The 14,790-nt window shown below is 44.3% G+C and overlaps 1 protein-coding gene across 1 annotated transcript in view; it reads right to left on the bottom strand.

Annotated features, from left to right (window-relative positions):
• The window catches only part of ARHGAP31 (Rho GTPase activating protein 31), an 87,577-nt gene that overhangs the window by 7,679 nt on the left and 65,108 nt on the right, over positions 1-14,790 (bottom strand). The window contains exons 6-11 of the mRNA XM_079973320.1: positions 13,287-13,432; positions 11,060-11,258; positions 8,473-8,597; positions 7,434-7,493; positions 5,477-6,070; positions 1,818-2,107 (exon numbers count right to left, since the gene is read on the bottom strand). Coding sequence (XP_079829446.1) covers positions 1,818-2,107; positions 5,477-6,070; positions 7,434-7,493; positions 8,473-8,597; positions 11,060-11,258; positions 13,287-13,432 — 1,414 coding nt within the window. The remainder of the gene's footprint in view (positions 1-1,817; positions 2,108-5,476; positions 6,071-7,433; positions 7,494-8,472; positions 8,598-11,059; positions 11,259-13,286; positions 13,433-14,790) is intronic.

The following is a 14,790-nucleotide window of genomic DNA, read 5'->3' as shown; positions in this document are numbered from 1 at the left end:
ACCAGAAGTGCACACAGTACCCAAAGTTTCCAGACAAACATTAGGCTAGGGCAGTGTGAACCACCTGACAGTTGCATTGCTGACTGATCTGGATAATTAACATGCATTGGTTCCCAAATAATAATAAAATGATCAGCTGGAAGCACAAAACCTAAAGACACAATTATTGACAAATGGCTCAATTCCATTTATAGCCTCCCTTTCTTCCACCATGGAACTCAAAAGTGGCATTCGCAAAATCATAGAATTGTTGAGTTGGAAAGGGAGCATGAGGATCATCTTGTGCAACCCCCTGCAATGCAGGAATTTGTTTTTTACCCAATGTGGGGCTCAAACCCACAACCCTGAGATTAAGAGTCTCATGCTCTACCAAGTGAGCTAACAGTTTCTAAGCACTGGCCAGACCCCGACCTGCTTGGTTCAGCCAGAGGTTTTTCTCAATGGGACTTTAAGCCACATCCGGGGACAATACAGCAATCCAAAGAGTGGAGGCAGCATCAGATAAGCAAAGCTATTGTAACAGGGAGCACTGGAGGAAGACTTTAAGCCCAGGAGGCTTATTAACTGAAAGGAGACAGGTCTGGGACTGCTTAGTAAGGGATACATGAAAAGGAATGAATTATAAAGTTGGCAGGCGCTTGGTGGAAGGTGGTACAATGCAAAAAAGAAGGTATTGCCAATGGGAGTTGCAGAGAAAACAAGTTTCTTAGCAAAGTGGTGAGACAATACCCAACCAATTCAGATGACCATGCAATCATAGAGTTGGATGGGACCCCGAGGGTCATCTAGTACAAGTCCCTGCAAGGCAGGGATCTCAAACACGCAGTTCCCCATCCAATTTGCAACCATATCAGATCCTGCTTAGCTTTGCAAATGTACAGGCAGTTTTATTGCTGTGCCACCAGCTGGAGGGGCTGGGGTGGGCTTCAGCAAGGGGAGAGGGAGGGGATTTTGGTTTAGCTTGCATTTTAAGGCAAGTCTATCTAATGTACATTTTCCCACAAAAATACGTGAGCCAAAACACAGCTATCCTTTGAAATTCGCAGTTCTCTGAATCTTGCACTGTACAAATTTTGTGCATTTTGTTCTCCAACAAAATGTCTACCTCTGGTTAATTTGTTCCGGAGGTCCATTCTTAAGCTGAAACCATTCTTATCCTGAGGTGCGCTTTCGCTAACGGGGCCTCCCACTGCGTGCACGCTTCTGGCACGTGATTTCCACTTACATCCCAGGCAAAGTTCGCAACCAGGAGCAGCTACTTCAGGGTTAGAGGAGCTCGTAACCCGAAGCGTGTTTAACCAGAAGCGTTCATAACCAGAGGTACCACTGTATACTAAAAGGGCACAAAGATACACATATCAGGGAAAGGTCCCTGCAAAAATGTGCATATAACTGGCAAAATCGTATTAAAAATGAGAGAAATGTACATTAAAATACAGTGGTACCTTGGGTTACAGAAGCTTCAGGTTACATACGCTTCAGGTTACAGACTCCACTAACCCAGAAATAGTACCTCGGGTTAAGAACTTTGCTTCAGGATGAGAACAGAAATCGTGTTCCGGCAGCACGGCTGCAGCGGGAGGCCCCATTAGCTAAAGTGGTGCTTCAGGTTAAGAACAGTTTCAGGTTAAGAACGGACCTCCGGAACGAATTAAGTACGTAACCTGAGGTACCACTGTACAATGAATTTTCAGGAGGACATAACCCCCCCCCCCCCCCGCCACAAAAGGATGTGAAATGTCAGGAGCTGAATTTAAGAGTGGGAAAATGGGAATCTGAAAACTGTCCCACCCCTAGTTTCAACACCTTCTTCTTACCTGCTCCTTTAAAAACGAGGTGTTCTCCACTTTATCCCTTGTCTCTTCCTGCATCCAACAGCCTTGCTCTGGCTTGTCCTTCATCTCTGGTTGGTCCTGGCTTGCTTGGCCTGCCTGTGGCTGGCTTGTTGGGATCTTGACTTGCTGCTTTGGTTCCAGTGACTGCTTATCTTCTGGATCTTGGCTGCAGCTGCTGTCATTGCTCTTTGCCTCCCAAGTTTTCATTGTTGACTGAGAGCCATTTGTGGACTCCAGCTTGTTGGCTGTTGTTGGTTCTTCAGTAATAGTATCTGTATCAGAAGCAAAAAGATGAGCTTTAAAAACTTCATTGGGATGGGGGTGGTGGACCCAGAAATGGTGTAAGCAAAAGGTGAAAATGGTCACAAGGTGGCCTGAGCTTTCAGCATGGGCTTCTCTCAATAGCTCCACACTTTCCCCCTCTTTCCCTTATTTTTACTGCAATAAGTTCAAAATAGACTAAAAAAAGAAAAATAGATTTATGCAAATAAAATTTTGAAATAGCCAAGGCAGCCACATGCCTACATGAGAGCTAACCATGATTTCAATGGGCTTAAGAACACTTATGTCTATTCAGAAATAAATCTCATTAATTTCAATGGGTGAGTGTTCCTAAATAAGTGGGTTGGGTCTATTGAACCTCTTTTGAACTGAGTGTTCTGTTCAGTGATGTGTTTCACAAGAGACATCTGTACATTCATAGCACAGGGTTCTTCCAGACAGGGGCTTAATTTGCAAGCTGCTTGGAGGGTCACTACCAATGGCTCAGTTTTCCTTATTGGATTTCCCCTGGAAAAGGAGAATCTGGATTAAATGTGGTGGAGGTGGGAATATGGACTGACATTTTGATGCCAACGTTGTGTGGGTGCTGCACAACACAGTCTGTAAACACTAGGGCTGGGCAATGTATCGACATATTGTACAAACCCAGTTTGAAGTCCATATTGACCTGGGAATATATCACTTAATCATGGTGTGTGTGTGTGTGTGTGCGTGCGTGCACATGCTATGCAAAAATCACAATGTGGGAAAAACTGTGAAGCCAACCAATGCTTCTCTCAATTACTGCAGCCCCTGTTAACTCTGCTGGCTAAGCTCTCCTCTGCCTCCTACAGGGGGCAGCAAATCACAAGAGCAGGCACCAGCAAAAATCATAACAAAATAAAAAAATTCCTTCTAGTAGCACCTTAAAGACCAACTAAGTTAGTTCTTGGTATGAGCTTTCGTGTGCATGCACACTTCTTCAGATACACTGAAACAGAAGTCACCAGACCCTTCTATATAGTGAGAAGGTGGGGAGGGGTATTACTCAGAAGGGTGGTGGGGTTGGGTGATTGGCAGATAGCTGTGATGAGCCTGTTGACAACTCTTGACGACTGCAATAGGTCTTACAGGAAAAAGCAAGGGGTGAGAAGGTGAAAAATGGCTTTGTCATGTATAATGAGATAAGAATCCAATGTCTTTGTTCAGACCAGGTCTCTCCATGGTTTTAAGTTTGGTAATAAGTTGCAATTCAGCAGCTTCTCTTTCCAGTCTATTTCTGAAATTCCTTTGTAATAGAACAGCTACTTTGAGATCTTGTATAGAATGTCCTGGGAGATTGAAGTGTTCTCCTACTGGTTTCTCTGTCTTGTGGTTCCTGATGTCAGATTTATGTCCGTTTATTCTTTGGCGTAAGGTTTGGCCTGTTTGTCCAATATAGAGAGCTGAAGGACACTGTTGGCATTTGATGGCATACACAATGTTAGACGATGAGCAATTAAATAGTCCCGAGATGGTATGTGTGATGTTGTTGGGGCCAGTAATGATGTTGTCCGGGTGTATGTGGCAGCAAAGTTGGCATCTGGGTTTATTGCAGGCTCTGGTGCCAGTGTCCGTGTTAAGTCTTGTTGTAGTATTATTGTGGATTAGGAGTTGTTTAAGATTGGGTGGCTGTCTGTAGGCAATGAAAGGTCTTCCTCCCAGAGCTTGAGAAAGAGAACTGTCATTCTCCAGGAGAGGTTGTAGATCTCTGATGATGCGTTGTACTGTTTTAACTTGGGAGCTGTATGTGATGACTAGAGGTGTTCTGTTATTTTCTTTTTTGGGTCTGTCTTGCAGCAAGTTCTCTCTGGGTATCAGTCTGGCTCTGTTGATCTGTTGTCTAACTTCATCTGCTGGGTATTTTAGTACTAAAAAGGTTTGCTGTAGATCTCTTAGGTGAGAGTCTCTGTCTGTAGAATTGGAACAGATGCGGCTGTAACGTAGTGCCTGGCTATATACAATGGACTGTTTGGTATGTTTGGGATGGTAGCTAGAGGCATGTAGATATGTTTGTCGGTCAGTTGGTTTACGGTATAAGGTGGTGTCTATGCGCCCATCCTGTATTTTTATAGTAGTGTCCAAAAAATGTATTTCTTGCATAGATTGATTCATTGTTAAGTTGATTGTGGGGTGAAAATCATTGAATTTCTGGTGGAAGGTGTCCAGGGTCTGTTGACCATGTGTCCAGATGATAAAAATATCGTCAATGTATCGCAGGTACAAGAGAGGTATGAGTGGGTAGGAGTTTAGGAAACGTTGTTCTAAATCTCTAAGATCTCAAAGTAGCTGTTCTATTACAAAGGAATTTCAGAAATAGACTGGAAAGAGAAGCTGCTGAATTGCAACTTATTACCAAACTTAAAACCATGGAGAGACCTGGTCTGAACAAAGACATTGGATTCTTATCTCATTATACATGACAAAGCCATTTTTCACCTTCTCACCCCTTGCTTTTTCCTGTAAGACCTATTGCAGTCGTCAAGAGTCGTCAACAGGCTCATCACAGCTATCTGCCAATCACCCAACCCCACCACCCTTCTGAGTAATACCCCTCCCCACCTTCTCACTATATAGAAGGGTCTGGTGACTTCTGTTTCAGTGTATCTGAAGAAGTGTGCATGCACATGAAAGCTCATACCAAGAACTAACTTAGCTGGTCTTTAAGGTGCTACTAGAAGGAATTTTTTTATTTTGTTTTGACTATGGCAGGCCAACATGGCTACCTATCTGTAACCAGCAAAAATCATGACGTGGGAAAAACCATGAAGCCAGTCAATGCCTCTACATAGCTCCATCCTTATTTCAGACATTGTGATTTAACCATTTCTCTTAGTATGCTTTTCAAAGTCCTTTAATGACTATGTGGGAAGGAATGAATGAATGAATGAATGAATAATTTATTATTATTATTATTATTATTATTATTATTATTATTATTATTAATAATAACAATACCCCGCACATCCGACTGGGTTTCTCCAGCCACTCTGGGCAGCTCCCAACAGAATATTAAAAGCATGATAAAACATCAAACATTAAAAACTTCCCTAAACAGGGTTGCCTTCAGATGTCTTCTAAAAGTTGGATAGTTGTTTATTTCCTTGACAACTGATAGGAGGGCGTTCCACAGGGCAGACTCCTCTACCGAGAAGGACCTCTGCCTGGTTCCCTGCAACCTCACTTCTTGCAGGGAGAGAACTGCTAGGAGGCCCTCGGAGCTGGACCTCAGTGTCTGGGCTGAACGATGGGGGTGGACAAGCTCCTTCAGTTGCATCCAGCTGTTCCTTTCCAGGATCAAGTTCTCTGCTCAAATTGCTGCAGCCTTCGTATAAGCTTACCTTCTACTGCTTTGGACTCGGGCTCTGGCTTGGTGTGGCTGTCTGCTTCTGGGATTGTGGAAGCGGTGCTGTCCAACCCCAAGAAAGAAGATTCCTGTAGGCTCGAGAAAGCGGGCTTCTCTTTAGCCGGCATGCGGCAAGGGGTGCTGTTGATACTGATGACGGCAGACACCCGAAGGGGCACCGACACAGCAAAGGGCTCTGAAATGTTCAGGGCTTTGCGTTGGTGGCGAGGGGAGGCTTCCAGGGGGAAGAGGGTCCCGTGGAACCCCGATTTAGCGGTCCCATCATTGGAAGTGTAAAACATACGGCACATCTTTGGAGACGTTTGCTCATTCTCCGGGTCTTCTATGGCACGGAACACTTTCAGTTGCTCAGGAAGTGGTCTGACATGAGTAGACCGGGCGGCATCGTTCTGCCCACCATCCTCCAAACCTCCTTCTGCTCCTTTCACAGCACCCTTTGGATCCCATTCGCTCTCCTGTTTGCTGAGGTCCGATGAGCTGCTTGGGCCCCCTGTCCGTGGTTTCATCACTGGAACGAAGAACCCTCCAGCCACGACGGTACGCTTGAAGTGGCCCTTCTCACCATCTCCTGCAGAAGAGAGAGAGAGAGCAAAGCCACAGAGTATTGCCAAAGGTACCCTCTTATTCCAAGCACATCTGGGGAAGACAGGGCAAGAGCCATCAGCCAGAGTTCTTCTGGGTCCTTCTTCAAAGGTTTAGTCACTGAAGAAGCCTCTCTTATGAAGAGTTTCCCAAGTTCATAGTGACTGAGAAGATACAGCCCCAGCCAGAACAGATTAAAGGGGTATCAAGACCAACATTCCCTTTCCTACGATGGCCAATGGCCAGTTGCCCATGGTAGGAAAGGTCCTTCCATTATTTGGAAGAGGAAGGAATTTTACTTCTGGGTAGTACAGCCCAGAGACCCTGGTTTTGATTGAGGGGATACCTATTTTGAAAGATCTGCACTGACTCTTTATTTCCAAGCCCGAGTTAAGGTGCTGGTAGCTACCTTTAAAAGCCCTAAATGGCATAGGACTTAAATATCCCAGGGAGTGCCTCTTCCCATAGCAGCCTCCCCATGCCTTAAGGCCTTGCTCATAGTTCCCTTTTTAGTAAAGGTACACTACACTTCTATGGGACGCGGGTGGCGCTGTGGTCTAAACCACAGAGCCTAGGGCTTGCCTATCAGAAAGTTGGTGGTTGGAATCCCCGCGACGGGGTGAGCTCCCATTGCTCGGTCCCTGCTCCTGCCAACCTAGCAGTTTGAAAGCATGTCAAAGTGCAAGTAGATAAATAGGTACCGCTCTGGCAGGAAGGTAAACGGTGTTTCCGTACATTGCTCTGGTTCGCCAGATGCAGCTTAGTCATGCTGGCCACATAACCCAGAAGCAGGCTCCCTCGGCCAGTAAAACAAGATGAGCGCCACAACCCCAGAGTCATCCGTGACTGGACTTAATGGTCAGGGGTCCCTTTACACTACACTTCTACAGAAAAGAGGGCCTTTTCTGTGTTGGTGCCCCATTTTTGGAATGCCCTCCCTCTAGGCTCATCTAGCACTGGCATGGCAAACCATTTAGCGCCTTCCTATTTGCCCCGGCATGTTAGATTGCAGAAGATTTTTTGGAATTGTGTTCTGTCCTGCTTTCTTGTATTTTTATTATACAAATGTGTTGCTTTTTAATTGCTGCAAGCTGGTTGGGTGACGAGCAGGAGGGGAGGCAAGGGGTTGGCCCCACACTGTCTCTGGCTGGGATTGGACTGGCTGTCGTTTGGTGGCCTTCCAAGCCTCTGATTCTGTGAACAGAAACACATTCACATACACACAAGAGCATGCAAAACTCTTGGGATATTAAATAAACAAATCTATTATTGTGAACAAACATATACATTAAAAAACCCCACAAAGACAGCTGTAGCAACCTCTCACATGCATGCCAACAAAATCTCACCTTCTACTGGAAGTGAACACAAGGAGTCCATGCTTTTAGCTGGCCGAATGGTGACTTTTTCTGCAGAAAGAAAGGTTATAACACACTTAATTTAGTGCTCTGGGTTTTTGGGAGATTGAAGTGTAACTCCAGAATACGGTGCAATTACATGGAAACTAACTTTTCCAAGTGCAGCCGCAATGTAGAAAAGGGTTTATTCTCCAGGGAAAACTCAGAGCAGCTTCATCTGTGATTTGAAGCTAAAAATGTCAGACTAGGGAAGTATGAACTCTTTCCTATTATTTCCACAGTTATTTTCCTACCTTGCTGAAAAGGGGCATTACATGTTTGGCATGTTTATCTGCCCAAATACAAGTGAATTTTTATAGGGTTTTTCCAAACCACTAATTCTCAAACTTGCATAATTGTGCATAGTTCGCCATTCAAAGAGTTTGGCAGCTTCTGTTTGGACACATATCTGTAACTGCAAACATGCAGATAGTATCAGTTGTGTCTCTTTGCTATTTCATCTCAAGGGACAATGTAGGGGACCTAGTATAGCTTTAATGAGATGTTAATTTTCCCGTAAGTAGATCTCTAATCAGGAGCACAAATCAATACAAAGTGCAGACTCCACCAACCTTTCCCAGTATATTTTGGGACCAATCCTTGCTAAAATGACTGGCAGATACATATTCCTAGTAACAGAGCTCTGGCACAAATATTTGACCCCTCTAGCTGTTTGCATGTAGCTGGTTGAAGAGATGCATGTTCACCCCAGTACTATAATGGGGCGTATTCAGAGTCTTTTGCTATGACTGCCTCTCATTGTCCCACTGAAGTGATCCTCCGTATGACGCATGAGGTTAAATATGCGATCTCCCCTCTGCTCCCTTCAAAAGTCTTTCATGCCATCTCTGAAATCCTTCGAGCTTTATTAGCATGAATGCCCCCTTGCAATGTGGTGGAACATTTCTGTACTACACAAAGGAGGAGAGGCAAGGCTGAGCTAATGGAGGAAAGACACGTCCCTTCAGCAAGGGCCACAAACAATCCTTACCAGAGAGCTTCTGTCCTCGGACAAACACACTCCCATTTCGACTCAGTTTGGTCTTGGCTTCTGATCCAGACCGGCCCAGGTTGAATATTGACTTCCACTTCTTGGATTTTGTGGATAACTTTCTCCTGGAAGAGAAATTTAGTATGATTTCTATGAAAAGCAAGTAGGCTCAATGTATTTGTCTTGCAGCTGCCTGCATTCCATTTTTTATTTATTGCATTCAAACATGCAAACCTTTGCTCTCTCTCTCTCTCTCTCTCTATATATATATATATATATATATTCATTGTCTTATATAGGGAAGAGTAGAGCCCAACTGGCCCCATCATTTTCAATCAGAAATAGGCATCAGCAGCTTTAAAAAATTCAAGCTTTAATATTACATCAGGGCATCAAGAATGTCTCTCTCACACACATATTGCACACATTTGCATACTATATCTATTATTATTCTTTATTAGATTTACACCCTGCACCTTCCTCCAAAATTGCTCAGGGCAGCATATTTTATTCTGGTTCCTGGATTCAGGTTTTTCTAACATTTGGAGTTGACACCGCAGGGCTGTTTGTCATAAGGCAGGGCTATGTAACATGAAGGCAGGGCTATGTAACATGAAGGCACTAATATATATATATATATATATATATATTAGTGGCACATAGGAACTCTCAATAACCCTCCTGTTTTTGCTGCCTGCAGGGGCCGTGCACACAGAACACATTGCTGATGGGCTGCATTCAGTTTGCTGGGTCACCAGCAGAGATATTGGAGAATTCTGACAAAAACAGGAGCAGGAATTGCTGGCATTCACTTATTCGTTCCATGTCTGGAACAAAAATCAATTGTAGTTTGCAAGCGATACGTTGTTGGTGACTTTCTCCTGTCCCCCATTTGCCCTGTGTTTCCTTTGCACTGAAATGAATGGCGCTGAATGAGGTAATGATAATGCAACAAATTATGTAGAATTTTGGCACAGTGGACAGCGAGTGGAATAGTGTCGTTTTTGTCTGAAGCCAAATTGCTGTGGCACAGAAACACAGCTGCATGCACCGAATACGGGGCGGAACAGAAACCAGAACCTCCTTAAATCCCTTTTCACAAGTTGCCAAGACGTTCCATAAGGATTTCTACGATAATGTATGTGTAGTTGCTAAGATATTTTACAACATACCGATTATTAACATTCACAGTGGGGAAGATTCCCCCTGAAGGTGGTGGACTTTCCTTCACTGGAGGTTTTTAAGTAGAGATTGGGTGGCCTCTGCCATGGATACTTGAGATTCTTGCATTGCAGGGCATTGGATTAGATGACCCTCAGGGTCCCTTCCAACTCTACAGTTCTGTTTTGATATACAGTGGTACCTTGGGTTAAGAATTTAATTCGTTCTGAAGGTCCGTTCTTAACCTGAAACTGTTCTTAACCTGAGGTACCACTGCGCGATTTCTGTTCTCATCCTGATGTAAAGTTCTTAATCTGAGGTATTATTCCTGGGTTAGCGGAGTCTGTAACCTGAAGCATTTGTAACCTGAGGTACCACTGTACAATGCTTAGCTGGCCGTGTGGGAGGAAGGAGAGTCTAACTGGAGCAGGCCCTGATGTTTTCTCTGCCTGCCTCGCTCTCTTTTTTCCTTCCCATGGGGCAACTGGTCTCTTCAATTCAAGGCCAGTCACTTTCCCTATACTACCTCACGGGGTTATTGTGAGGATAAACTGGAGAGAGGGAGAACCATGTTTGCCACCTTGAGCAACTTGCAGGAAAGGCAGGATAGAAATGTAACACACAAAATAAGGTGAAATGACCTCAGGCCTCTCAGGACTAAATCCATCACAGCCTCTCATTCAAGCTAATGCTTCTTTGGATTAATAAGTTTCCTGTGATGGTCTTACAAAGATGTTGTTATGCAGCGGCTGTAAGTTATTGCACACCACAGATTTGATTGAATACCCTAGGCACAGTAATTTAAGTAACTTGAAAGCAGTGCTGACAACTCCACGGAGGCCGGATGACATAAGGCTCACGTTAGCACTTCTGCCATCTTGCAAGAGTCTCCGCATTGTGCACCCGGAATGAGAAGTAGGCCTCTCAGCTGCTCTTCACATACAAGAACAAATGTGAGGTACAGTAAGGAGAGAGAAAGAGAGAGAGGCAGAGAGAGAGAGGCAGAGATGGACACCGCATGTGTCATTGGGGCAGGTCACCAGCAGGTGGCTCTCTTACAACAGACGTCTCAAGAACCGATTGCCATTCAGCTCACGTTGATCAAAACTTGTAAATGAAGGAAAGTGGGAAAAGCCATTTCTCCAAAACAAGCCTATATTCGTCTCTTTTTTTCCTGACTAGTAAGAGACATTTACACTGGTGGGGAGCCATAGCTCAATAGTGACACACATGCTTTGCATCCATAATGCCCCAAGTCTCCACCGATAAGCAACAAAGAATGGAAAACAACTGGAAGGGCCACGGAGGATCACAGGGAACACTGCTTGGCTAGAAGAGGCTCTGGTCTCCACTTCACTTGACAAGGGGAAGCCTAGTCCAGCTTTTGAGTCCAGCTTTCAGATAAGGGAGAGATGGAGCCACTTACTTGCTGTCAGGTAGGTCAAGGACGGTGTGGAAGAAGGAGCCTGTGACTGGAACGATTTCTGGCAAACTGTTCTCCCTCCGCTCTTTGCGGGCAGGATGGCAGGCAGAAAGGCTCCGGGCCTGTGCTTCTTCCAGACTCACCAGCTTCATTGGCAGAGAGGTGGAGGGCAGCGTCAAGCTCTTCATAATGGGCTTGTTCTCTGGAAAGCGACAGGGATAGGAAATTGCAGAGCCCAGCCTGGTTTGAGGGTGGCGGAGCAGGAGAGCGGAAGGTCCTCAGTGGGCCCCTCAAGCGTTTTCTTTTCTGATTGAACCCTTCCAGCGAAAACATCTTTTGGGAGCGTGCTTGTTGGTTGAATTCTCCTCTTACATAGCAATCTAATCCATTGCCCCTGCCTTCCACCCCAGCAGGTCCTTGGTCACGAGCCAGACTCCATAGTGCTTTGGCACGTATCTTCTAAATATGAGGCCTGAAGATCCCTGCTGAACTGAACTTTAGGACGGCTCAGCTCCAGCTCCGACCTTTGAGATGAATGAACTTTCTCCTCCCCTCCCAATCACTTCAGGGGATTTGTTCTGAAAATTGCTGCCTCTTTTCCTATTTAAGAAATGACAACTCTTGATAGCAGGAAGTGTCAAAATGCCAGGTCTGGAACTGGGGGGCGGCGGGAGGGGGAGGTCTCATCCACACTTCCACTTGTCTTGTGCCTAGAAAGCACTTTCCAAGCATGGGTCCATGTGGTTTTCCCCTTGCCCCACTAATTTCTCAGGGAAAACCTGTTCTTTAGTGCTAAATCAAAGCAAACGTCAATCCAGAGAAAACCTGAATTGCTGTTTGCTTTGACTAAGGGCTAAAGAGCAGTTTCCCCCGGGTGAAAGCAGTGCGACAAGAGGAAGTGTGAATAAGGCCAAAGTCCGCTGGAGGCCATTTTCCAGAGCTGGTACTTTAGCACTTCTCACTAACAACAACAGTAAAGGTAAAGATAAAGGGACCCCTGACCATTAGGTCCAGTTGTGACCGACTCTGGGGTTGCAGTGCTCATCTCGTTTTATTGGCCGAGGGAGCTGGTATACAGCTTCTGGGTCATGTGGCCAGCATGACTAAGCCGCTTCTGGTGAACCAGAGCAGTGTACAGAAACGCCGTTTACCTTCCTGCCGGAGCAGTACCTATTTATCTACTTGCACATTGACGTGCTTTCAAACTGCTAGGTTGGCAGGAGCAGGGACCGAGCAACGGGAGCTCACCCCGTCGCGGGGATTCGAACCACCGACCTTCTGATCGGCAAGTCCTAGCTCTGTGGTTTAACTCACAGCACCACCCGTGTCCCTTCTAACAACAACAGCAGTCACTGATAAATAGGAAAAGCAAACACCCCCCTAAACTTCCCTTGCAGAAAAACGTAGGGAAGGACATTATTCAGATGCTTCTGGGGGTGGCGACAGGGGCACATGCCAGTGGTCAGTGTGGCCATAGGCATATGTTGGGGAGGCTTCCCACCCCTACAGTAATAATAAAGGGTGGAAACAAGCAACACATAAGGGAACAAAGACCAGTTGGAATTAGGAGGAAAACAGCAGACTGTACCAAGCCAAGGTTGCCAAGGCCTATAAATTTAACGATGGGCTGTAAATTTAAAACAACAACTACAGTATACTTAGGGTCTGTTTAGATGCTATTAGGGCCATCACACAAAAGCCATTTTAATTTGCTACTCAAGGCAACGGTTAGTATGGTGGCAGCTCTCCTTTGGGTGCCACCATACTATGTAATATGATACATATTAGATGGGTGTCATCTCTGTTGCCTTTTTGGTGCCTGTTGAAGACTTTCCTCTTTCAATAAGACTTCTAAGTGGAGCTCTTTATCCCACTCAGTATCTGCATTGCAACTAAATACAACTCTTTTTATATGTAGACTATATGTAAAAAGCATGTAGACTTGCTTTTTAATCACTTTTTACACTTTTCTTATTTCATGGCTGTAAAAAACTGTTTCATCTAGTTTTTTAAAAAAATATTTGTGTATTTTATGGTTGTAACCCACCCTGGGACCCAATGGGAAAGAGCGGGTAAGAAATCTAAAATAAAGAAATAAATGCCTGTATTATTATTTTTTAATCAAGACTGTTTGCATGCTGCCCCATCAACATAATGTTCTCTGGGTGGCTTCTTGTGGATGTGGAATTGGTCATTTCTGACACGGAAGGATTAGCTCAGAAGGACTCACCCTCATTTTCCTTCGGTTTGGCAGGGATGTTGTCACTGAAGATTTCGCCCACATGGTTCAGTATGAACTCAAACACCAGCTGCTGGACTCGCACCTCCAGGAAAGCTGCGTCTCCATTGCAGCCTACAGCCTCAATCTCCTTGGACCTGTGACACAGGAAAGGAGGAAGTTGGAAGAGCAATCCCCAAGCCATTGCTTGTCAGGAACAGAATCATAGAATCTCAGGATCCTAGAGTTGTAGAGTTGGAAGGGACACTGAGGGTCATCTACTGAAGTGTCAACCCCATTAAGCCTTCCCTGTACCTAGTACATATACACACACACACACACAATCTTCCTCTAACTAGATGTGATGTTAAAGGCATCCTTTTATTTAACACCCAGGGTTGGTTTTTTTAAAGATACAAGCTCTGTGTGTGTGTGAGTATGTGAGTGAGTGTGCGGCTAATAGTTATCAGGGTGTCAATAATTATCACGCTGAGTACCACAGAGGAAAGGTGGGATACAAGTATATCGTAAATAAATAAAGAAGAGCTGTTCTTTTAAAACATACTAAACAAATAAAATAGTGTAAGATTCCCCCCCCCCAAAAAAAAAGCTAATGAAAAAGAACCACCAGCATATCAGCAGAAACAAATGCATAGGCCTAAATCATTTCAGATTACTTCAAAGAGCATTCTGATCAAATGCTTATCTGAACAGCACTCTTTTAACTTGTCGACTGAAGACAGAAATTTATGGCCCAGACTTATCAGCAATGAACCAAAGAAGAGATCTTTAGACTGCAGCGCATTTCTTTTATTCTTTTATAGATTTTTTTTTTTGTTTGCTTGTTTTATCCCACTTTTCTGGAGAATCTCATTGCAAAGCAGTGTCTATGGACTTTGGTGGGACAGCAACCCCAGGGGAAAACGAGAAGGGCAGGGAATGGAAACCTGACTGAAAGCATGAGATATTCTTCCATGGAACACTCTGTCTGGAAATGATACTGCTGCAAACTGTCTAGGAGGTATTTTATACTCTCAAAAGACCTGGTGTTTTCCGAGGCACCGATGTGACACAGGACATTGGGACTAGGGAAGGGCAAATGTGTCCATTTCTTTTTGTAATCTTAAATTTAGTTCACCACATTTCTGCAACCATTTGTGCATTTGTTTCGTTTTTTTAAAGTTCATGAATATTCACCAACATTTTACTGCACATCCCTCTTACTATACCTATTTTTGTGTGCAATTTTGCCTGATATTCTGTATTTATGTATGAGAGTTTCACAGATGTATGCATTTCAATGCATACTTTCTCACAATAAATGCAGTTACACATGCATTTCTGTCATTGATAAACTGTAACACAAAATTCAGAGAAGTGCAAAATTCAGAGAAGTGCAAATTTCAGAGCATGACTGCATTTCAGTTCATGGATTGATTGATTGATTGATTGATTGATTGATTGATTGATTTGCTTTCTTTAGTTTACTTGTGTCCAACCTTTCCTCCATGGAGTT

The sequence above is a fragment of the Podarcis cretensis genome (assembly GCF_951804945.1).
Source record: "Podarcis cretensis genome assembly, chromosome: 4".
Taxonomy (NCBI): Eukaryota; Metazoa; Chordata; class Lepidosauria; order Squamata; family Lacertidae; genus Podarcis; species Podarcis cretensis.
This window is presented reverse-complemented; position numbering and strand designations above follow the sequence as displayed.